Source organism: Glandiceps talaboti, chromosome 13 (assembly GCF_964340395.1).
Source record: "Glandiceps talaboti chromosome 13, keGlaTala1.1, whole genome shotgun sequence".
NCBI classification, from domain to species: domain Eukaryota; kingdom Metazoa; phylum Hemichordata; class Enteropneusta; family Spengelidae; genus Glandiceps; species Glandiceps talaboti.
Window position 1 is genome coordinate 3650275 of NC_135561.1, and position 26720 is coordinate 3676994.

Genomic DNA, 26720 nt, shown 5'->3' on the forward strand with positions numbered 1-26720 from the left:
AACATAGAATTCAAAATATAAATTGTTTGATGTTAGTAAGTTGCAAGGTGTTTGAGTTAACATTTACTAAAAAAGTAACTAATATAAATAGTTTGATTTTAGTTAGTTGCAAGGTGTTTGAGTTAACATTTACTTTAAAAAAGTAACTTTGTTATATTCTGAGATATTACATTGTTAGGCGGTATTTAATCGACGTCATAGTGAAGTCATGGGGAAGATATTTGTTCTCTACATTGCTTCTAGAAACGAATGTTCGTTAACCCTAGTTCATGCATAACCTGTAAGCTGGACACATTTTTAAATTGCCACTTCGCCGTTTTTGAATTTGTGTATATATTAGATGGTACGGTATTGCCCCCCCCCCCCATTTTCATTGTTTTAAACACTTTAATTATTTGAAACTGACCCAAATGATCGTTCAACAAACTTATAATACTTAGTTATACGCTTAATAGGTGGTACACAGTAGACTGAGTACATGTTATCGTGGCTGAGGGGAATGTTTTCACCTCAACACCCACGGTGTACATCTATAGTGTGCGTGGGGACGAGTTTAGGCCGACACCTACTAAACAGGCCTTGCTGATCCTGACACCTTGTACAAAGTGTTATAAATGTTTGAGTTATTTAACATTGTTACTCCACTACCTAGCAGATATAGATGTAAATAAAAGGATGTTTCCTGGTTGGTTTACTATACAATTTCCTCTATACAACACCATATCACGTCGGCAGCGTAGCTACATAACATGTTGAGGAAACTAGTATTTTGCACATAATATTTATGTAGCCATTTCTTGAGATTATAAAACAAAATCATAAGAGAGAGAGAGAGAGAGAGAGAGAGAGAGAGAGAGAGAGAGAGAGAGAGAGAGAGAGAGAGAGAGAGAGAGAGAGAGAGAGAGAGAGAGATGCCAATTGTTCGATATTTTGCTCATGTTGAACAAGTAGACGTGGATATACTAGGCATGGTTTTATATTTTAAAATATGTCGCAGTATGACAGAAAGGCGGAGACGAAAATAAGTAAAGGGGTGGCAGATGTGCCGTAAGCAGGCTGAATGATTTATTAACTAAATCAGAAAAGGGTTGACCTGGTCCACTGACGAGTTCGTCGTTTGTCTTCCACAGACGTCGCTCTATAAATATATACAGTTAGGCATTATTGGGTCTACTTGCTTATTTTTTCGTTAACCGATACATTAAAGTGCAGAAATAAAATATCGCTAACCAGTATACGTACTTCAAAAGGACAATATTAACAAATGATGACGACGACAATGATGACGATGATGATGATGATGATGATGATGATGATGGTGATGGTGGTGGTGATGATGATGATGATGATGATGATGATGATGATGATGGCGTGGAATGACAACTGATAGAAATATTAGTTGAAAGACCAAAAAGATGTTTTTAAAAAAAAAATTTTTCTCAGACAATTGTGTTCCTGATTTGATTTGATTGACCTTTAAAGTAACGCAAAATAGAGCGTCCGACCCAAATAGAGCGTCCTACCCAAATAGAACGTCCTGCCCAAATAGAGCGTCCTACCCAAATAGAGCGTCCTACGCAAAATAGAGCGTCCTACGCAAAATAGAGCGTCCTACCCTGAGAGCGTCCAAATAGAGCGTCCTACGCAAATCCGTGTGTGAAAATAGTGACACCGGCCTACCCCCTGTTGTAAGCTGTGTACAGTCAAACCATGGTAGCACACTCAGTCAATAAAACCATTTATGATGGCTGGAACAAGGAAATTAAGTGATTAACATATTAAGAACGTCTGATAGATCTACAGTTCTATGATAGAAACATATGCATGCTTTGACTTCGGAAAAGTACTCAAGCATAGTCCCTCATGTGGTCGAAAAGACAATGAGCTGATGATCACGTGATACGTCAAAAACAAGTAATCTACCTATCCGTCTTTGTGTTCTTTTTGAATAAGTAGTAATTACTTTACAATAGTAACAATTAGATAAATCACTACAGAAGATTGTGTTTACTCTTATCTTGGTTAACTTTTAAAGATCTCTAATTTTAGGAATTGGTTGGTATCGAACGCACGTTTCCTTGTTAATTACTGCTGGTGATATTGTCAGACGAAAGATTGAATACTACAACCTTGGAGTAACTATACTCTCCAAGATACAACATACCTCGGCAGAGATGACAAAATACGAGTCTCTCTTCGAATTAAGGGAAAACCTTTGTAAAAATCGACCTTTGCCTTGGTCCTTGTGTGTACTGAATTCATTTGACAAAAGATAAACGATTACTCATATTTTTCTTTGACTTTCTTCAAGAGCGTAACTATTTGGTTTGAATGAAAACCGTGGAGGTATATGTCCATAATGTCTTATTTGATATCTCCCACTGACCAAACCCATTCTGGTTTCGTACATACAGAATTCAACCTCACATTTTAATTGTTGATGGAGTCTCTTCATAGATTATTTAATTACGTCCCTTGGTGCGTTCATGGTTCCTTGCCTCAAAAGATATTTATCACGATACTGTGATTCATCTTTTGTCATAATAGCAATTGCCTATTTGAAATTCAACATTCTTCTTTTGTGTTCTGCCTTGGGTGGCGCGGCTACCTTCGCATTACCTCCCATTGTTTAAATGATTGACAGGTCTACGTCCACACAAGTCAACGCGATGTTGATTTCTTTTGTTCTTTAAACCAATCAGCAGCATGACATGTAAATATAGATGCGGCTTTCCATCCCAGGATCAGATTCCGAACAAATTATTGCGAGTGACTGACAGCACATGTATACTTTAGTTTGCTAATGAGAAGTTCCGTAGAATCGTACAGATCGAATTGAAGCCCTAAACTATATACGAAGTCATAATGATAAGACACATGGATATCACTCCGCATCGCTACTCACATTACACATCAGGTGTCAACGGCGACTATTCCACAGTTACTCAACACTCCCAATCAGGCAGACACAGACAGAGTGACGGTGTCAATATGTTAGCCGGAGAAGACAGCAACAGTGATGGCTTCACCATCACAAATCTATTGTCATCCTATAGAGATGGAGAAAGTGGGGGAGGAAGCTCTAATTCCGTAACTAGAAACTGCGAAGATTCGGTGAGTACATCGTCGAACGGAATAACAGCTGTTGATAGTCGAAGTGACGGTGAATTGTCCCCATCACATTCACTCACATATCGGTCATCGCCAACTTCAACTGACGGTACAAGTTACTTCATCAACAAAGTTCCGGTACCGAACATTACTTTGCTGAACTCTAGCTCTCCGGCAGCCTATTCAGGCCAATTTGCAAGCGTTGATTCAAGTTATACGAACGGCAACCAACAGTCTTGTTTCGTCCAGGCAACAACCCAATCTTACGAGGGATCATCTTCGCCTCCAAACAATATGTTTAAAGGAAAGGCCTGCGTGTACCTTTGCAACCGCGATCTCTGGCTGAAGTTCCACCAACATAACACCGAAATGATAATCACAAAACAAGGAAGGTCAGTGAAATTGTATATATTTGTTTTTTGTAAAAGAAGTACCAAAAACTTGTAAGAAATCAACTCACTAAAACTATAACAATAATTCTTCGATCTTTCTTCGTATCAAGTACAGGACTCAGTGTTGAGTAAAATTGTGCTGCTTATCGACGCAGCAGAGAGAAGTTAAAATCAAATTATGTACAAATAAAAACATGGACGTCTTTGCATTTATTTGCGTAGGTTCATTGACTGGAACCTCAATTTGAACTTGTCCAAGTTTACACTGTCCTTGATGTGGTTAGGTAGAGGGGTTCAATAATCTGATGGTGTCTGAATCTTGCATGGATCTTTCCGTGCAACTCAAACCATATTGGTAATGTCTGACACCTCCAAGTTCATTTTAAACATAAAATGAAAAGTTTGTTATTGGTATTCACTGCTACTTGTTTGGTCATGACCGATGAACGGACAGTTTGTATAAATCCTGCCTTTGTTAGAACACGGCATTTAACAGCTGTGATGGTATTACACAACATTGCTGATGTTCGTCAATTTTTCTACACATGTTGCCGTGAAATCTGGCTTTCGAATAGAAACTTTTCTAATAAAGAATTTACGTCGCGACAGTCATGGTACATTCATTCTGTTCACTTTTCCCTTAAATTTAAGGCACTGGTAATAGTATATGAGTAAAAATAACAGTTCCATCGTCCACAGCAGATGCAACCAGAAAATAAATATCCCATGTTATCTATTGTCCTATATTCATCGGTCAAACGCATCTGTGTGACTCAACACATTAGCAGGTTTCTCAAATCTTTTGTTTTTGTTGTTTCAATAGATGCATATATTTTCTGTACTAGGTAAACAAAAAACACCCCAAGACGTCTCCCTTGATTTGCCTCTCTTGTTTTCATTCCGGCGATAGTTTATTTCAATCGAAACTCTTTCAAAAATTGCGCAAAATAAAATGAATGGGATAGAAATATCTTATTTCGACGCATGTTGTATCGAAGTTATTTTCACTCAGAAGTCGGATTTGAATAAATAAGTAAAATCTTCACCGACCGATATTGACTGTTTGTCATAATGATCAGAAGTATCGCGTATATGAATTGCAAATTGCGACGAAAAGTGGAAATTTTCCGTATTAGATCGGAAGACACAAAGCACATACTGAACCTGTATTGGTAGTAATGTTACATATTGTTGCTAGAGTTACATTCTCTGAATGAAGCCCTAAAATTCACGACTAAAGAAACAGGAAAGGATTAACATACATTTACATATCAAGCTGTGATGTAGGCATGCGTTTCTAACGTTTGACGGTTCGAAATAGCCAGGACCAGAGAGTACACGAAAAACATTGAATTCCAGTACGTTGTTAATTAAAATCCACCCGAATTTTTATTGATATTAGAGAAATCCCATTTCAGTTGTAGAGTTATCACGTTGTACTTCTATATACGCATAAATTAAGTATCCCACTTTTACAACAGAAAAAACCTGAATAGGTTCTTCGCCACCTGCTCCATATTTAAATGAACAAATTGTCACCTTTTTTTACTCCACCTGTCAAAAAATTAAACAGGAGCTAGACTTTCGGCCAGTTCCCAACTCACTCATTCATCAACAGTTGTGTCGGGCTAACGAAAATACCCTGATGTCTGTTTGTACCATATTTCTGCCAAAAAAATAGTTTTTACCGTAGCCACGTATTTCTGATTACGATAACATATCTTGTTGCTCTAGGTTTAGATCACTGGTCACATCATCTTACCGTCACCAGTAAGCAAGGTCGTTGACATGTTATGTCTTTGGGGATGGGGTGGGTTAAAATGTCACTTTATGTCAAATAAACTAGGGTGGTAGAAATTATGAGATAACATGTAACTGTCAAATATATTTAATGATCTAAATCGGGTTTTTTGGCACATAGTCCCCTCCACCCTATCACTAAAACTAATAACTCTCATACGTTACCGGTGTGTTAAAAAGACACATTATTCGCATATCGTGTCATGAACAGGAAGAACGATATGGTTTTGTGTACTGCATCGGTACATAAATCACCAAGGCCGATTTGATGGAAAAATATAGAGCAACATTAGTAATGAACCTCCTGTTTCATTTTGACCGTGACTTCAACGACGAGAGTGAAGTGTAGTCTTCTCTCTCTCTCTCTCTCTCTCTCTCTCTCTCTCTCTCTCTCTCTCTCTCTCTCTCTCTCTCTCTCTCTCTCTCTCTCTCTCTCTCTCTCTCTCTCTCTCTCTCTCTCTCTCTCTCTCTCTCTCTCTCTCTCTCACATATAAGTCAGGTGACATGTAGAATATATTTTGGTATCTTTCTTTCCTATTTTATGATTTTGTTTTATAATCTCAAGGAAATGGCTATATTTGTGCAAAATACTAGTTTCCTCAACATGTTATGTAGCTACGCTGCTGACGTGATATGGTGTTGTATAGAGGAAATTGTATAATAAACCAGCCAGGAAACATCCTTTTATTTACATCTATATCTGCTAGGTAGTGGAGTAACAATGTTAAATAACTCAAACATTTATAACACTTTGTACAAGGTGTCAGGATCAGCAAGGTGTGTTTAGTAGGTGTCGGCCTAAACTCGTCCCCACGCACACTATAGATGTACATGAGTAAACAGGATACCCACCGTGGGTGTTGGGGTGAAAACATTCCCTTCAGCCATGACAACATGCACTCAGTCTACTGTGTACCATCTATTAAGCGTATAACTAAGTGTATAAGTTTGTTGAACGATCATTTAGTTCAGTTTCAAATAATTAAAGTGTTTAAAACAATAAAGATGGGGGAATGCAGTACCATCTAATATTATATATACACAAGTTCGAAATCGGCGAAGTGGCTATTTAAAAATATTTCCAGCTATGTTATGTGAACGAATGGACTAAAGTTAACGAACATGCGTTTCTAGAAGCGATGTAGAGAACAAATATCTCCCCATGACGTCACTATGACGTCGATTAAATACCGCCTAACAATATAATGTCTCAGAATATAACAAAGTTACTTTTTTAGTAAATGTTAACTCAAACACTTTGCAACTAACTTACACCAAACTATTTATATTTTGAATTCTATGTTGTACATACATTTAAAAGTCCATACATCTGGCCATGACACCCTAACAGCTATGAATAGACATGCACATTAAAATATAACACTCGAACATTACCTTTCATTACTTGTGTATAAAGAACAGTAATGGTCATACGTTTACGTTGGAGGAATATGTCGCCGTGGCAACAATTTGTAATGACTAAATAAAGATGATTATCCAATTTCATAAAATATAATCTCCTGCTAGCTGTATGTATACTTGATCTAACTCTGGTTAAATGATTATACATCCTCTTGCGATTAGAGTAATTTTGACAATTTCAGATAAAACGGACGGATAATGATATTTGTGTAGATTTTCTTTTATTTCTAAACAATTTTAAATCGCAGTGAGTTATTCCCGTGAGTACAAATTAATCTGTTCAACTTTAAGTAGTAGTCGTAGCGGCTGGAGTAATATATTGTGAAATAATGCCTAGCATAGCTTTATAATCATTGTAATTCGTTTCACTTCATTTGTTCATAATAGTCCGTTGCGAATGACTACATTAATTTTCAAAAAACCCGTAAAATATAGATACTTTGGAATGGTAACTTAGAAACAAATGTGACACTTCGATTCGTCTACTACGGACACTGACTGTAGGTATCACTCACATGTCGGGTCTGAATTTTGGGAAAACTCCTGGAGCAATGACTCGAACAGACGTGGAGCACATATTAAAATGCTATGCGTTGTCGGGCCTGTTTGACACTGGGATTAACTGTGGACTGACTGACAGCGACGTGAATAGCGAGCGTGCAACTGTACATGTCATGTAGTCCAAAACATAAATGGAGTTCTGTAGAAATGTGTGGTTGCGAATGTGTCTGTATAAAATATCGCTGGGATCAGTTCCCAGCACAAAAATGAAAAATAAACCAAAAAACCTCCCAACTTGTACAGCCCCATTCAAAAGATATAACATTGCTAATATGTGTTATGTCATGTATTTTAAAACATACTCCTAATTATTTTGTATCGGGGAAATCAAATTTTTATTCAACTTGGAAATGTCATAATTGCTTTAGTGATGTTTTACAACGCAAGAAAACACAGTTTGCCGTTTGTGCATTAAACGAAAAATATATATGGCTTTTTTTCTTGACAGACGACACTTAGCGGAACTCCCAATATTTTCCTCCTTTCAGCAGAGGAAAATACTCATGACCTATCGGTTGTCACGAGTACTTTCTGGCTGAATGAAGGAAAATATTGGAGAATGGTGTAACTATATCATCGGGACTATAACAAAATCGGGGAAAGTAATGCAATTTTGAGTGTTTTGACTTGCCAATGACGTAGGCTAGACACGCGTTGTCCTGTTATAAACGCGCATTGTCGTGACGTAGAAAAAAAAACAGGGTATATATTCCATATTTTTTGTTGAACCTGGCTCGTGCATCGTATACTGCCCCATGCCCACTAGATAACGAACAAATATATCGTGCCACATAGGTACCGTAACCAATATAATTTGACAATGCTCATGAGTTAGCCGACAAAATGCATCATGTCCAGAAGGTAAATAACACTTGAATATCTCTTTCCAAGGTTATGGTTGGATTTGTTTAACAGTCTGAGACGTGAAATGGTGAAAAGGAACAAACATGCACTTATTTCCCCATCAAACTACACCCTTTTATAAGCCAGAAATAAATGGTGTGTGTTGTGGACATGTTGTTCTGTGATACACGACAAAATCTTGACGAAAAATGTTGATCAGCTTGGTTAATCAAATGGATTTACGAAGGTTATAACGAACAAGCAGTTCAAAACATTTGGCATTGAGCTTTAGATGAAATCTTGTATCAATAAGTTAGTGCACACCCTGCCACTTCGTTGATTGATTAGCCTATTGGACGTTAATTCGTCAAGTGATTTGGTTTGACTTTATGAAGGATCAAGTAATGAACCTTGGCTAACGAAGTCAAGGGTTATGTACATTTCATGCAATGATGAATTAGACAGTCATCTCTCATTAGTAATTATTGTCCCCTCTCATATTATCCCCCCAAAAAGCTATCGAAAAAAATCGAGTCTCTGATATACTGAAAATTATATGAAATTTCTTAAGTCACATATATTTAAAAACATGAGTGATCAGTCAAACCCTTTTGCTAATATCTCGCTTCATTTGCTTCATTTAAAGGCGTTGACAGCTTAACAAGTCGTTTCGGCGACTTCTATTTGGCTATCATCTAAACAACAAAACAGTTTCTGGATTTAATGTTGATACAAACTATTCATTCCCAATAAAGAATTGCCATATTTATGTCTTTTAATGTTTAGGTTTATATCCACGAATTTCGATACCGTAATTTCCTATGGTGTGCGGCTGGAATTGACACTAACTGAGCACATCATAATTGCAAGATGATATCTAATTTGAACATAGCATGGCATGTCGACATTCAATTTGAAGGATAATGACTCGTTTGTATCGTAACAATCAAAACGGGAAACTGTTCAGTAAAAGAGAGTCAAAGAGCGCGAATCCGCACTCTGTTAAACCTAATAATGCCTTCTATTTGTAACCAGCAACAACCCTTGTTGTGTATGCTGTGTCGAAAATACAGACATCACATACCATTATTCATTTTTATGTCATGAATATTTTGAAGTCACAGTTTGTCTAATCATACGCTTGTATTTCCAATTTGAATGCAGACGTCATTCTTTTCTTCTCTCGGCAAAGTTAATATTTACCCTATGGTTTAACGTTGCCTCATTGTACTGTAATCGAAATCTGATTTTTATATTGATTCTTATTAAACCAAGCTCAGACTATTTTTTTGTACCAACTACCTGAGACCATCAAACAATCGGTAGTCTTAGCATAGATCTTGGAGGGAACTATGGTCTGCGAAACTACTAGTAATTAAATTTTAGTTACATTCCGACAAGCAGCATATCTTAAAATTGATAAAAGTAACATGTTCTGATATTTTGTTAATTGTACACTCCAGTTTCACATGCAAAAGGAAATAGTATTCCTGTATTTAGCTTGGATATTTAAACTTCTATATGACATCGCAAGTCAACAAATTAAATTTTGTCGTTTTGTCCTTACAACATATCAGAATGTACCCCAACCTTGCAGTTTGAAGTGAATTATGTCGTTTTACTGTTCGATCTTCAGACTTGTACGTATTATTGAATATTGGAATATATTATTTTCAATGCCATCGCATAGATTATCTCATAAATGTTATTTATTTCAATTCAAAATGATAAGCCGATATTAGGGATCCGAAGTCTTGCTGGGCTCATGATATGTCAAGATCTTACTCTTCCTGTTGGGATGGGTGAAGCATAGTTTCATCAATGAGTGTGAACGTTGAGAGTTTTGTGAATTATTTAAACAGCATTGTCAAGACATTGACAGCCAAAACTGGTACAGTTCTTCATCTTTGTTTCCAAAATTTGACGCAGACAGGAAATTTAAATCTGCCTTTCGGTAGGAGACTTATCTCAAAATTATCGAAAAGAATTGCTACAAAGAGCCTTTATGTCGTCTTAGGATTTCATCACATTCATTGCGTATCGAAAAAGATCGTCAATTGCGCAGCAATCGTCAGGAAAGAATTTCTATTTTTGTGAAACCAATCGTGTGGAAGATGAATTTCACTTTTGTCTTGTCTGCCCTTTATACTCTGAAATCAGAAAGAAATATATTCCACGATATATTTTTACACCTTTCCAACAGATGTTAAATTTGTTAATCTCATTCAAACTTTCGATTAATCGGTCTGCTTCGAAAACAATTTCACCGATTCATTCGTCGACAATACTCTGATATAAATTGTTACAGCTTTTGGACAACACATATTGCGTCCTCACGATTTCACTCTGTCTGTAGTGTTAATCATCAAGGCCAGGGATCTATTGTTTGTAAATAAATCATTATTGTCTCATTTTATTATACTGTATATTTACATATTGTTATGATATCTCGCAGGGTCGGTCAATGTTGAGATGGCTGGCCGCTAATATGTACTGAGAAGCTTATCGCGAAGACATTTAATACACACTAACTACTTTATTACATAGAGTGCCACATAATTCAACTTCTACTGTAGGTTTCTAAAATAAAACCGCGAAAGATCGTACTCAATGCTATACGTCATTTAGCAGTAAATCTTGTATTCGGCATGTGTCGGTCATCCACTTCTTTGTGTATTCCTATAGAATGAAACCAAGTCTAGAAATAAACATGATATAGTAACCATGTTGCCATATTTTGTGACTTTGATTGCATGATACATTGAGATACTGGTATGGTCTATTTCATCTAAGCCATTTAATATGATAGTACCATTCACGCTCTCTGTAAATCACGTGATCAGTTGACCTACTTGTATTTGGTAATCTATCACTCCTGATGGCATTACCTTGACAAATAGTTCGCCCAGATCACACAACAAACAAACAAACAAACAAACAAACACAAACAGTTATCTCACATAACTGGTTTACCGTTTACGGCTACAGTATCCAACTTAGTATTAATTCTCATATTTTGATGATTATATTTTCGATTTTATCATTTCTTCGCTTTGTAATGTCCCATACTAATAATGCCACCAAATGAAATGTGTCCTTTGCAAAGGGAAAACTAGAAAAAATGATAACCATCGAATGAATGTTCTTATTGATCGGTATCAGTTATGTTATCAACGTATCAAATACTGACATGCAGATTTGCATAAAGTCACTATTTGTTTTTAAGAATCTCGCTAACCATGCTGTAAGATGTCAAAAACAGATATTAAAATACATGTACTCATCTTTGATGACAAAAACAGCGATATACAATTACCGTAGTATCTTCCACCGACGTAAACCACAACCTTTTTCACACCACCGTCCAAGACGCTTGTCAAGTTTTTCGTTGCATCCACAGGAAAATATAGTACTTTGGCTTACGAGACTGAGCGTATCTACTACCTGTATCAATACTATCTGAGCTGAATACTATGAGTTTGGTAAACTAATATACATTTTGTAGTAACCGACCAGACACCAAGTAATTACATCGTCAAAGTAAGACTATGTTAAATAGAACAGACAGGAGGTATAATTTTCGGATCAGTCTTTCTATAGTTTGTCATTGAAATGGTAATCCTCATTAGAGGAAGCTGGTTTACTATTATAAATTGACACAAAAGCAGATTATAGATCATTGTAGCAAATGGTGGCGGTGGAAAACGTCAAGAGAAAGTTTACTATTTGTTGTATTTATAGAGTGACTATGTCGTGTCTGGATAGACTATAAATATGGTGGCGGTGGAGAATGCCATGTCTATATAACAGAAAGTGTGTTTTTGTCGGATGACTATATAGTGTATGGATAGACTATAACAATTTTTTTTTTGTCAAACGACAACTTTATGCTGGTATTGCAATCTCATAACATGCAGACGTGAACATTAACTTGAAATGGTACAGTATCGACAGTCTGAGTATCTGAACTTTATTATTAGGTACTTCTACGATTCATTAAAAGAAACAAGACAGTGTTTGTATATCGCAAAATACAATGCAATAAATATATAATACTTTTATATTGCTTCGTCCCCAATAGGAAATTCATAGTTTGACGTAAAATGAAAATATAAGCAAGAAAAACCTAATCTAAAGAGGAACACAATTACAATTACAAATACTGCAATTGAAATGGTTATAAAAAAAATCAAGAGACAATCACAATTTAAAGCAAGTACTGACATAATCAAATATCAATTAAGTCGATTGAGTAAAGGGTTGCTTTCTTTGCTAATCAATTAACACATTGTCATCTAACATGGCAGACGATGTATACGTAATTACTATACACTGATATTGCACACGTTGGGTTTATATACTTTCCTCAATAAAGAAACTATCATTCTTCATCTCAAATAAAACATTTGGCAACGTCTAGGCAAAGAACAGGTCTATTCACGTGTACTTCATCAGGCCATTGAAGGTATCTCACAAATAACTGTCAATGTGCCTTGTATTCCCGATGAATTCTTAGTCTAGCAAGTTGTTGTTCTCCACACTGGGAAATGTTTTGTCGTAAATTTGCTATTGTGGACAATGTTTTGAATAAGTGTGTGCACGATAGACATGGAAATAAGGAGAGCGAAAAGTACCCGTATATGAATAGAAGTAATCATGTTGCTTCAAAGTACATGACACGACGCTGAATTCGCTAATTACATTTTAGTTACACAAAACAGGGCGTCACACGACACTTATTCCCTGTTTCACTTCTTAAGCTTAAGTTTTGCCGTTCTTTGTGTTTATGGAAGTGGGTGGGATCACGACATGGGTTATGCCGCGGATTTTGCTTGGTTTTGTGACAGAGGAATGGATAGGGATGGTGTCAGCCAAGAGAGGTTTACAATACTTCTGGCCTTTAATTCTTACTGGCCTCCAGCGATGTTTTTGTTCATCAATTTAAAAAGCGAAGACAAAGGGCTAATTAATTTAACACACGCCACAGTAAGAAGTATTAAGCGAACTGACCAATACTGCAGCATATGGAGCCTGTAGCTGACAAGGTATTACGTAATTGACTGTACCTCGTTACGCACAAGAACTAACAATACAGTAGAATAATGAAATCATGCATTGTTGCATTTTGATAATATTTTTCTACATCAGAGTAATCGTCAAAGCTAACTGTTGATCTTATGAACATATTACTGTGCAATCAATTGCGTGTCGTTAAAAAGTTTGCTGAGTAATGAGTCGTCGGTAAGTCTTTGAGAACCTTTTCACAACTCACATCCTGGCTACGGATATCATGTCGATTGAGACATTGTAGTTGAAGTACCCTTGCCACCTTATTATCATCCCTAATTGAAGCGATATTGCAAGTATTTTATCTTCAATTTCAACCCAAAACCTTTTTATATGACCGTACTAACTAGGAAAAACCGATATCTACATTGTTAGTGCTTCTACTTAATTGTTAACACCTTTCTTGAATACTTTGTAGGGACTATACACATATACAGTGTGTTTTTATTTTCTATTGATCCCAGGAAAGTGAGAATGACGCTTCATGAAAAAGATGGAGATTTTGTTATGTACCGTACTCAACAGTTAATACAATTTTTCATGGCCATATGTTTGCTTATTGAAAGAAATTATGTCGAAAAATGGAACGACACATTGTTAATATGGTCATTTTTTGCTTATTGATGTTGAATATTGAAGAGACGGAGGTCACCATGCCACCACCACCACCGCCACCACCACCATGCACCATGGACATTAGCTATAGGCAACTAGGGAAGTGTCCTGACTACATGTAAGTGATGGCAAGGGTGAGATTGGTGGGTTGAAATGACTATAGTTGGAAATAAAACATGGCAACTTTTCTCACTCACAAACAAAATATTATGTTTTCAGCATATGGTAATTGAATTCTTGTGAAATTTTCAAACTCTTCAACTACTACTACTACTACTACTACTACTATTGCAATTACTACTAGTATTAGTACTACTACTACTACTACTACTACTACTACTACTACTACTACTACTACTACTACTACTACTACTACTACTACTACTACTACTACTATTACTATTACTACTAGTATTACTACTACTACTACTACTACTACTACTACTACTACTACTACTACTACTACTACTACTACTACTACTACTACTACTACAAGAACAGCAACGGTCATTATTTTATTACATACATGTTTTCGATATCAAACTGGAATGTCCCGATGCACACAAATTTATTTTAAAGTAGAAGAATTTTGATAGAAAAAATTGACGAGAAATTTCTTGGTAGTCTGACGTTGAGCGATAATCAAGTGACTTGTAAATCCTAGTATATCGTGCAATAAGGGTGCCTTCGGTAATTACAAGGAGAGGGCCGGGAGAAGTCAGGCCCGGGGCTGTTGCGTAAAATATAATCCTCCCCCGATCCCATCGTGCTAGAAAGTGACCCTCCTTCAAATTTCTTTCTCTAAAACATGACCCTCCCCTGTTAAAGTAGTTCAAAAAACTGGTGTCACAAATGGAAATGGACACGAGTCCCAGAATTGATAGTAAGGACTTAATCCCACCGCTGCCACCATGCTGAAAGTTTTAAAGGCATTTGTTATTTCCCACTACTGCCACCACATGGATGTGTGTGAAGGCACTGCAGTAATCAATACCCGTGTGTGTGGAACTCATTGGCTGAGCTGAAGGCCACAGACTTCCACAGATTAGATTGGCACACTTCCGACATTGACCGGACCCCAAAATATATACAACCGTGTATATATACATATATATAAAAAATGCAAAATTAGACAATACAATGAGTCAAAGTAAAATATAACCCTCCCCTAATCCCGTTTTCTACAATACAGCCCCCCCCCCCCCCCAAGAGCCGATTGGTGAAGGTGATGACCTCCTGGTCATCGTCTTCAAATTCTGTAAGTTGATTAATTATTGATGTGACATCACATCCAGGTAAATGTACGAAATGAGAAATACTGTGATGTGACATCACATCGACGTAAATGTACGAAATGAGAAATATACTGTGATGTGTATCTATATACCACAATCACCTCCCAACATATATTACGCACTGTTCCATTTACCAAATAATAAAGTCATTTTTATGACAATAGCATAATTTCATTTATTTCGACGGTCAGTGGTTGTAAACAATAAGTTAATTAACACACAAAACTACACTTTTAAAAAAATTAACATTAAAATGTAGTGTAAGTAGATGGGTTGTGGTCGTTACAACGTGGAAATCGTCGAGGTGTGTTCACAATATCACTGTTCTATAGAATAACTCACTGACGTTGTCATTACAAGCATTGAACACTAACAAATATGATTATTATATTTTTTGCGTCTGTATAAACAAACTAAGACGGGATCGACGTTCGAAATTACTTGCTGTATAGATGTACGATAGTTATCTATTACCAATAATGTGTTGTGCAATCGAGTGGAATAATTGTTATCTAGAGTGTCTGTTATGCACGTGCCCTGTGTCATCACTATTCGTCGCAGCTATCAATTGACTCCATTGGCTTTGTGACCGACTTCCTAATCTATCTAAATCTCCAAATAGGTATTTGTACTACTGCTTTTCAAATGTCCTTAATTGGTTGCATAAATAATTAGCGGTGAATAGAACACATGTCACCAATTGGTTTTGCCCTCGGGTTCTACTTCACACTACTTGTTACAGCATGGTAGAGTGTCGACACTTTCACCTCCTTTCTTCAGTTTTTGCTGCTGTTTTGTGACCTTTTATTCAAATCGTCTTTATTTTTGGGAGGACAACCATCCCTATGAATGAATGTTGTTGCAATGCTTGACCACGACCGAGGAGAATATTGATATCACTCGCACAGTACTTGGTACATGGTTCACTACTGTATTTCTGAACGGCAAATTGGGTCTTTTGTAATGAATAGTGACAGCACGGTCCGATCATATAACATACAGCGACAGATGTCATTATGGTATTAGATGCAGAACATGGAATCAAAAAAAAGTCTTATAAAAATAAGGGAAATAATGAGAGGTCTGTTGAAGTGTAGAATTCTGAATTGGAAGAAGGAAACTAACGAAGAAGATTAATGGCATTGTTCGAAGCAATAATTGACCAGTTCTCGGGGGATTTACGTTATATGGGTACTTTATACACGATCTGTTTCAGGCAGCAGTGGTGTTGTTCATGTTTGTCGCCAAATTAGCTTAGTGGATCTTTTATGATCATTTCCTGGTGTAACAAGTAACTAAACCCCGAATCTTTCGTTTATCACCAAGTATTGCGTTACATTAACACGTTTGCTGTCAGGTCAAATAACAAATACAAAATATAATAAATAGAGTCCTTGCCTGACTACTTCGGAAAGAAAAAGAGCGCTGGCACATTCACAAATGGATTTAACATTTATTTTGATATACTAAGTCTTCTATTAAAAGTCGTCAATACGAACTACGAGATGCTCTTTATTCGAGATCTTACACGGAGAGAATCGTAATTTTCAACAAGATACATCTAGCCATATAATACATTGTCGCAAACCAGAGCTGTGAAATAACGTCTTGGACGGTGCCGTAAAAGAGGGTGTGGTTTACGACGATGGTATATTAATTCAACTCATCATCAAGGTCAAAACTAATTCCAAAATCACTATCGAGATTGCCATGCAAAAATGTAAACGTGGAATCCATTTCGTTCCTTCCATTTTTATTTTGACATTTTCATAACGTCGAGATCGTAGCGTTGTAAACAGCGCTTCTTATCTGTTGATGGGGTCATGTTCATATAGTTAGCTACCTATACTGTACATCCATGCAAACATTCCAGATAAAACTGAAAATACTTCAACGGGATCGAATGTGCTTATTCATAAAGCTGGACTAGAGACTTGGGTCATTTATTTGAAGTCGACTGACAAAATGCAATGTCTAAAATAAAATAAAAAAGATCACTAATCAATAAATCGATCACTAATCACTAAATCGATAAATAAATCAAAATCAAGAAGAAGAAGAAGAAGAAGAAGAAGAAGAAGAAGATGATGATGATGATGATGATGATGATGATGATGATGATGATGATGATGATGATGATGATGATAAATAAATAGATCAATTTTATCAAGTATGTGGTCAGGACATTTGATCGAAATATTTGAAAATATAACGTGACGTTTAAAGTGTCCAGGCGTCCATATGGATGACAAATTGGTATGAATTTTGGATTTTTGATTTAAATATGTTTTCCTTCTTGAATACACAAAGTAAAACAACATCAGGTTCGTGTTTGTAAATCAATAAGCTTCAAAAAGCTAGAAAGTGTCTGAAAAATTTGTTATTGTTCATATGATAACAAATATTTCACACATTTCATTTTGGTCAATTTATTTAGTTACAAACAAAGACTTGGTATATATTGTTTCACGTTGTTATTTCATGTAAGAAAACATATATTGTAGAGTTATTTTATGAATAAATAATCCAAAATGAATACCCAGTTGTCATTCGTATGGTCTCTTTAATGTTTCCCAACAAGTACAGGTTACAGATTCATCGCTTACAAATCCAACCGAATCTGTCTTTAGATTCACAATGACATTAATAGTATCTGTCGTGACTGTGTATACATCTATTTACTGTGATCTTTTTTAATCTTGTAGGCGTATGTTTCCGACTCTGAGTTTTCGGTTCTCTGGTATTGATCCTAACGCTCATTACAATGTTTTTGTTGATATGGTGTTGGCTGACCCAAATCATTGGAAATTTCAGAGTGGTAAATGGGTGCCATGTGGACAGGCAGAACACGTTCATCCGGGTAAGTAAATGACGTCATCGACTTGACCTTTGTTTCAGTGTACCCTGTATTGAAACCGGGTTTCCTCTCACTTTCTTGTACTGTGAATATAATGCGTGGTATATCCTAGACCCTTCCGCACTGGCGGAATTTGACTAACGTCTGCGGAGGAACAGTCAAAACCCGCCGGCACGAAGGACGATCTGAGGCTGTTTCAATGTCTAGATTTGGTCAGACCGCTTTATAAATGAATGCCGCTGGTCACTGATAGTACATATTATTAATCATTGATGTAGTAAATTATAGCTTTGCCATTTATCAGGTCGATCGAGTCAGAGTAATAACCCTGATGCTACTAGCCAGTATCAACACTCGCCTGGTACAAGCTGTGATGTCTCGTACTTATTGTGTCTGAAGAAACTAAATGATTTGTATATCATAAATTTCACATATGGGTTATGTGAGTTATTTTCCACAAATGGTACTTAACGTGACTTGATTTTTATTTTACACATTTACCATAAAGAATAGAAAGGTCACAAAAAAAACGTCACAAATTTGTTTACACCTAGGTTTAAATTGAAGGACTGAGTCATTCGCAATAGAATGTGCGTTTTCGTTATTATTCAACTATTAGTATTATAACAGTTTTGATTATACGCCGACTACAAAAGAAATGTAGGCCAATGAGAACTGCTGCTGCTTAGGGGGTATCGCAGCAAGAGAGATTATGACAGATGTACGTGTATCTACTTCTTACATTTATTTTTCCAAAACAACATCTCAACAGTTTAAAAGACAGGATAAAGCCAAAGTACCACATGTTATACATTATTTGTTATTAACTTGAAAGATAACCCTAAAATGACACCGGGGAGAACTCAACCACAGTGACTCTAAATAAATGCGTTACCTGTGAATTCACGTGACGTGCGGGCTGTAGTGTGATTCATACTCAGAATATATGTTTGTTCAAGTTAATTAGTCATTTCACCTTCAGTAAGTTAACATTTCACGTTGTACGGTTAGATTTCTGTTTGGCTCTATGAAAAGAGTTCACAGAAAATTGACCCCTCCATCCATAGCATTTGCCTGTTGCCATCGCCAATAACAACATGAAATGTATATAAGATAAGAAATTAGTTTCACAGTCACTATATATACAAAACTTTTATTGGATTGAGACCCCGGATTGAGACATTGTGAAGCAGAAATATTTCAAGATATTCCAAACAGTAAAGTTTGATTTCTGCACCAGTACTGGAGAAGACTTCCGCTCCGAATGCATAACTCTATTGCATATACACATTAGAAGCCAAATAACCTACAACTGAACACCGTCTGACTTGACTAAAATCGTCGTGTTTAGCACAGCCCATGTAAAGATAGTGTAGGTCGAGCCAGATAATGTAATGTAATGTAATGTAATGTAATGTAATGTAATGTAATGTAATACAATACAATATCATATTAGAAAAATTAAATGAAATAACAGGTAAACACACAATTTATAACAATAGCTAAAATGTTTTCCTGCAGGTTCCAACATTTATATACATCCTGACTCTCCTAACACGGGAACTCACTGGATGAAGCAAGAAGTGGTATTCAGTAAATTAAAACTAACCAACAATAAAGGCAAAGACAATGGACATGTGAGTTTTCAACTTTTGTTATCACTGGCTTCACGATGTGTGACTAGTGTGTGTGTCACAGTGTGTGAGTTTAACTGTAGTGGGGGAACTTTACATGGAAATATAACAATAATTTTAGATTTTGGCATCTCGAAGCGATATATTTTTCATACTGTTTTATCTGCATCGAATCGTGTTTTTTAGTTCCTATTTCCATAACGTTTTGGACCTAATATATTTGCTAGTATGTGTCGCAGAAATTAAAAAAAAATTATGATGTACAGGATGAGGTAGGTACCACAAGGAATGCATGGAGAAACGGGAGACAACACACACACACACACACACACACACACACACACACACACACACACGCACACACACATACACACACACACACACACACACACACACACTCACCAGGTTACAGGTTTAACTCGAACTGATTTTATTAACAAATAAAATAACAAATTCAATGCTTTGTACAGCAAAACTGGTTGTACTAAACTATCCACTTAATCAAGAAACTAGTACTACAATAGACACAATACTTAGAGTTTCGTTGTAAAGCTTTGTCTTGTATCCAGTGGTGTACTTGGAACTGTTGGTAAAAGTGTTAATTATAGGAAAATAACTGTTGATCTCATGAAAGCAAGACTGTGAACTCCATGTCGTCATTGTTGCTAATGGATCAGAGAAAGCTTACATTATGTAATTACTATTCATCTATCACCAAATACAATGATATACCTGAATTCGTTTATTCAAAATTATGGCTTTCTCGCAAACCAGGGCTTATTTTTCTTGTGTGATACATCGAAAAATGAAACTACAAATGACTGAATTAGCTATTCTTAAAAAACGCTTTGATATGTGAATGAAACCACGATCTTTTGACGGTGCGTCTTAGACGATGCAGTAAAATAGGCTGTGGTTTACGACGATGACGCCGTAAAAGAGGCTGTGGTTTACGACGATGACGCCGTAGAAGAGGCTGTGGTTTAAATAAAATTTACTTTGACTGATTTGCTCAGTGATTTTTTCAAACCTGTTAAAATGTTATCAACTAACTACTAATTTGTATATCAAAATGATGATTTCTGTATATATTTGGTACAATATTATCTATATCATCATCATAAATTCAAATTATCATGTGTTTAAACACTTGGACAAAAAACATTCAATGGGGTCATTTTGTTTGTAGAGGAAATAATTAAGCGTTGATGTTTTATGAAATATTTCAAAGGTGTTCAATCTTAGGTTATGCTCAGTAAACTGGGGATTTTACTACAATTTCCAAACCATAAACAGACGTAAGATGTTTTAGGCTGGAGATTCTTTGTATAATATTCTATGGCAGTAGTAATCATATAGTAAATATCACATCCGTGTATGATACAGTGTGTCATCGTATTATTATATCCGTGTATGATACTGTGTAGTCACGTCAAGGCACTAATGATGAACGACATAAGATCAACTGAGTGATTATCTAATGGGATCGTTCATACCTGAAGCACAATTAGCAAACCTTGTCGGTAACACTTGAAGTGAAAGGCTGACCTTTGGATATTGAAAGTAGACACACCACATCAACACAACAATATTACAGATTTTGTAATGTTTACTCAAATTACAACAGACAATGTTGAAGCTATGTATGGAGTAATCTGAGAAGTACACAATGTATTATAATGTCTACTTGTTTAAAACAAGCGTGGCTATGGTTAGTCTAGTTGCTAGACCTCGGATGTTCTTCCGATACAATACGCGTATACGACACACGACCGAACATTGCTATCGAGGATGGAACATCCGGGCAAGCCCTCACTGCGAACTTCATTCGCTTATCGTATCTGAAGAAAGCCCGAACGTCTAGCAGCAAGACTAGGCTATGGTGAACTGATGATACTTAGTTTGTCAATTCAAAACACCACTAACTTTAAATTTGACAAATTGAATCCGAAATGCATACACTGAATTTGAAAATAATCATTTTAAGTCTTGATATGTCAAAAACTTCTGATACGATATCATAGGAAACCAGATGTGCTGATAACATTTTTGACAAAATTATTCGCGGTTTCATTTGCGGGCAACCTAAAATCAAGTAAGCAAGAAAATAAATATATGCTTCATGTGATTATTGCGGTGAAGTTATACCAAGGTCTTAACAGTGTCAAACCACTGTCGGTTGCATTAACAAGCCACTTTTGATGCTCAGTGTGATGAAGTTGTCGAAGGTGACGATAGGCACTGAAAACAAGAAAAGAAGTCAGTACAACATCTTCCAACTCAAGTATTCAGATCATTATATATACCATAGACACTCCACTGTCTATGAATTTACCAAGTGTCCAATAACGAGCGCTATTGTCCAATGTGATAGTATTTACTAAAAAACAAAACTAGGGAGACAAACTATATTCACACCAGATACAATACACAGAGACATGTTCATACATACTTAAACACACAACTGCTGTAACCACAAGAGGACATCAATGTCGATAGCATCGATAACAGGTTGACAAGCACCCGTCTAATTTATTTATTGTTACTTTTTACAGAATGTGTTGGAACATTTCAGTTATAGAGTCTTGTACACCATGTTGTTGTCAGACTTAATATAACTTGAAACTATGACAGTGGAGGACTGTGAATTACATTCAATTTGGTCATTTCCGTTACGTTTCGAAATAACACTTGTTAGAATTTAGTAGTCGTCGTCGTCGTCATGGTGACCATTGTGTCATCTTTCTCTGAAGTTGATGGCAGAGATGGAAACTTGTTTAGAATGTCTAAGATCTAAACTTCTTTAGTAAGACAGTGTTGTCCAATGCCATCCTTCTCATTAATTGATAAAAATGATATTGATTTCTAAAGTTGTGTCAATCATTGACAAAGGGCTTTTGTTTGGCGACAAGCTGATGAATCGTCTGGGGTTTTTTCACATTGTAGTTAATTCTGAAAAACGTCAGGATCTACGCCAATTCTCCTGTACATGAGTTTACAACAATGTATGTGGTAATTGCTAATTGCTCTCGATGGACAATATTTGTGAAAAGACTGACGAAGATCAGTTTGTGTAGATTGTACACTATAGATACAATACAGTTGAATTTCACTGTCGTTGTATGGTTTATTTACTTGTTTTTTCTCTATCTTTTGTTTGCTACAGATAGTCCTGAATTCAATGCACAAATACCAACCTCGAATCCACGTGATTGAAGTGAGTCCAAATCGTCCACCCGACCAACGGACACTCCAAACTCACAGTTTTCCAGAAACCCAATTCTTTGCCGTCACTGCCTACCAGAACACAGACGTGAGTTACCGCCATACCAAACCATTCAGTTTGGCCTAAAAGTTATTTTTTCATTGCTTATTCACACATAATGAATACCTTACATTTCAGGGAATTTGTGACGTCACTTTCATATTGTACCGGAAGGTTGTAATGAACAGAGAGTGAATTGTAAATGTCTTTATGTGGCAGTCCGCCCTCGTTGACAAAAAGTCATTATCGTTATTAAAAAGTCACAGAGGGCGGTTTATTGTATATATCTATCATCGTTTAAAGTAAAGACCCAATCCCCTTAAATACCTGGCAACTTTACTTTATGTCCTAAAATGGTTTCTTAAATTGTGAGGTGTCATGTCATGGTACAAAGTGGGGTGTTGAGAAGGACATCGTTTATTGTTAAGTTCCATCACAAAGAGAATTAACCAATGCATCATCACCCAATTTTCGTTTATTTTTGGACAAAGTCCTGAAACATCAAACGTAAAGAATACTTTTGAAATATTATTTTGAGGGCTAATCAACACATTTCAGGGATTTGTGACGTCACTTAAATCTTTACGGGAAGGTTGTAATGAATTAGACTCAATGTCTTTATCTTTCGGTGCACCTTTGATGACAAAAGTCAGCTGACTTCCAGTATTACACCTTTAGACTTATTCAAGGTGTCGTCTGTAATAGTTACATTTTATATAACCGTCTCGTACGATGTTATGTCTATGTTATTTATTATTTAGCTATTTATATGACTATGTTATTTATTATTTCATTTGAAATTTTCATCTTTGCAGATAACCCAGTTGAAAATTGACCACAACCCGTTCGCCAAAGGATTCAGAGATAATTATGACAGGTAAGTCTATTACTGTTAGTGAGTGAAATAATTGTAGTGTTAAATAATACTACATTAAACCTGTCATTGTATGTTTCAGGCCTTGAAAACAGAGTTGGTCTATTTTGTCAATTTTTATTGTTTGCAATAAAGCTAGTTTTCATACTTTGTTACTCCATGTCTTCTTTTGGCACAAGATTTCCTCGATTCTCGTAGATGCATTTTAAAATTCTCTTCTCTCCCTGTTTAGTTTCGTTGACGGAGGGGACGACTACAACGCCATTCCATCGGAGAGTGTGTGCCTCGCATGTAAATGTGCACGTTGTAATTATAAAGGGGTTTTGGGATTTTCATGCTAATGATTTTAACAAAACGTTTTTTTTTCCTCCTTGCAGCTTTAACAGAACCGTAGAGCGTTTTACCCCACCGCCATCATCAAGCAGCCTTCATAACGGATCTCACACCATTAGATCAACACGTCCGGCAGGCGGACCATATCCCGTTGGACCACCGATACCTGCAGCATCCTTCAAAGCTATACACCCTGGCCCCACAATAACAGCCAGTACGCCACAATCCACTGTTTCACCGAAACCGAAGACAGGTGACGTGAGTCAAGATCCAATAAAATACGAGAACTTTCCCCCAAATACAGTCGCACCTCACAGTTACGACATGAATCAAATTCAGCAGCAGATTCGTGATAGTTACGGCGTCTCCACGTTACTGCTGACAACAACTCAACCATACTTGACGCCCTCAACGACCTACACCACCACCACAGCCAGCCAGAGAAACTCGTACGGCCTGACGTCTTCACCTAATGAGAATGACCAGGACGATATTGGATGTACTGCGCCACCTTCGAATTCTTCGTCTGATTCGGGCATCTATGAGCAATCAGCCAAACGACAAAAGCTTTCTCCTGACAACTCGCCAAGTCAAGAGAACACCACCAGTGACAAAGATTCAAACGTCGCTTCTAAAAGCGACGATACGAAAGTCAGTAATGAGTATCCTGGCAACCGTCACCATGTCAACTATTACGGATATCCACATACTTACTACGGGGGTGCTGAAGCGTACCCGACCCAGGCTTACCCTCATTACAATGAGTACCAGAGCGTCACTGGAGGGGAGGTACATTATGGAAATTATCCATCCCTACCGGGCTACAGTGGTGGCTACTAAACGCCGCGGCCGTATAAATTAAATCACTATTTAAAAAAATATTTGTGACACTCAATATTTAATGTTTGGTTCACAGTATTTATTTTGCAATGTTTTGAATCGTTGCCAAGACAATCTCGATAATTTTTCTGTGTGTGTGCAATGTGTTTGACATTGTTTCTTGTACCGCGTGGAAGTGACACCATGGGGTGGGTACTTCCATGCTGGTACCATAATGTACATTTACAACGTTATTTTGTGCAAACTATATAAAAATGTAGATCAATTGGGCCAGTGCAACTGATAAAAGGGTAATATTTTCATTAGAGCATGTTTTAACAGATTACTTAGATGTTTGATAGATAGAGTAGAATTCTTCATATAGGCCATAGCTGTAACGTGTAGTTTTCTAGTGAACCGTATTAATCCCATCCGTAGATCTTCATATATCTCCAGATTTTAAGCTATTTTGAACGCACTGCCAGTATGTATTTTCATACAAAGAGAGTCAAAGAAAAGAAAGTATTTTGGTATATATGCTGTAACTTTGTTGTGTTTTTTTTCTATTAGATGTATAGGATAAAACCTATGTCTATTCTTCAGTACATGTGAATACAACTCATTGTGACTTTTTCACACTTATTTGCATAATGTCGCACTTGTTCTTAGTGACGATTGAAATTTACCTTTGTGAAGAAAAACCTTGTTTGTTGAAATAAATTGTTTCCCTTGTAATAAAAAATATCACAGTGTTGTTGCTGATTTGTACTTATGTGTGTATAGCAAGTGAAACATGAACGCTCGTGTGGAATCGTCAGAGTGGTAAATTCGATCACAGACAAGAAAAAAAGTCTTTTCCTTTGGGACGGTTGGGGTATATACACTAATCATGCTCTCTAGATGGCACAGGAGCGGGGCATCATGGGAAAATAAACAATGTTAGGATCTTCGCACCTCCCAAGTTTAAAAATGTGCACATAATACTATTGAGGTCAGTCATTAGAACAAAAATAAATACAAATAATCACGTGATATAATATATCAAATTACAGCCAAAAAACGATATTAGCCTATGAACTGATCAATGTCAAATAAATTGTCTCCAAAAATCCCAATCAATCACCAACACAAGTCATAGTAGTAACAAAGTGTGTGTGTGTGTGTTTTTTGGCGTGAGTATGTATGTATGTATGTATGTATGTATGTATGTATGTATGTATGTATGTATGTATGTATGTGTGTGTGTGTGTGTGTGTGTGTGCGTGCGTGCGTGCGTGCGTGCGTGCGTGAGTCTGTCTGTCTGTCTGTCTGTCTGTCTGTCTGTCTGTCTGTCTGTCTGTCTGTCTGTCTGTCTGTCTGTCTGTCTGTCTGTCTGTCTGTCTGTCTGTCTGTCTGTCTGTCTGTCTGTCTGTGTAAATTCATGGTCCGAGAATTCACAAAGTCCAAGTAATTTTGGGATTCAAAAACTCGTTCCAGTGTATAGCAGACCTCTCATATAAGTCAAATTTGTCAACTTTTATAACTGTGTTTTCAGAGATCTATCTAGAGGTCGTGCGATACAAGGTTGGTTTTCTGAGTCCCCTAAGGGATAAAGAAAAGCAGCGAAGATAAAAAAAATCTCACATTTGTGCCCCCTTTTAAAAAATGTAACTTTGGCCAACACGTACTGAGACTGGCTTTTTTCATTTTTATTTAACCCCCAAATTAAGTCCTAACTATACATGCGTACATCACAGTGTGAAATTAAAGTAAAATGACTGTTAGTCATAAGGACCACAAAAGCGGTTTGTCCTTTTGGGAAACAGTAGGTCCTTCCCCGATGGCATGACTCG

The 26720-nt window shown here is 36.6% G+C and overlaps 1 protein-coding gene across 1 annotated transcript; it reads left to right on the forward strand.

Annotated features, from left to right (window-relative positions):
• Positions 1-2865: 2865 nt before the first annotated feature.
• LOC144444913 (uncharacterized) lies at positions 2866-24909 on the forward strand. The gene is made up of 6 exons (XM_078134463.1): positions 2866-3503; positions 17812-17966; positions 19485-19600; positions 22764-22910; positions 23678-23739; positions 24114-24909. The coding sequence occupies exons 1-6, from the start codon at positions 2866-2868 to the stop codon at positions 24907-24909; spliced, it is 1914 nt and encodes a 637-aa protein (XP_077990589.1).
• The last annotated feature ends 1811 nt before the right edge of the window (positions 24910-26720 follow it).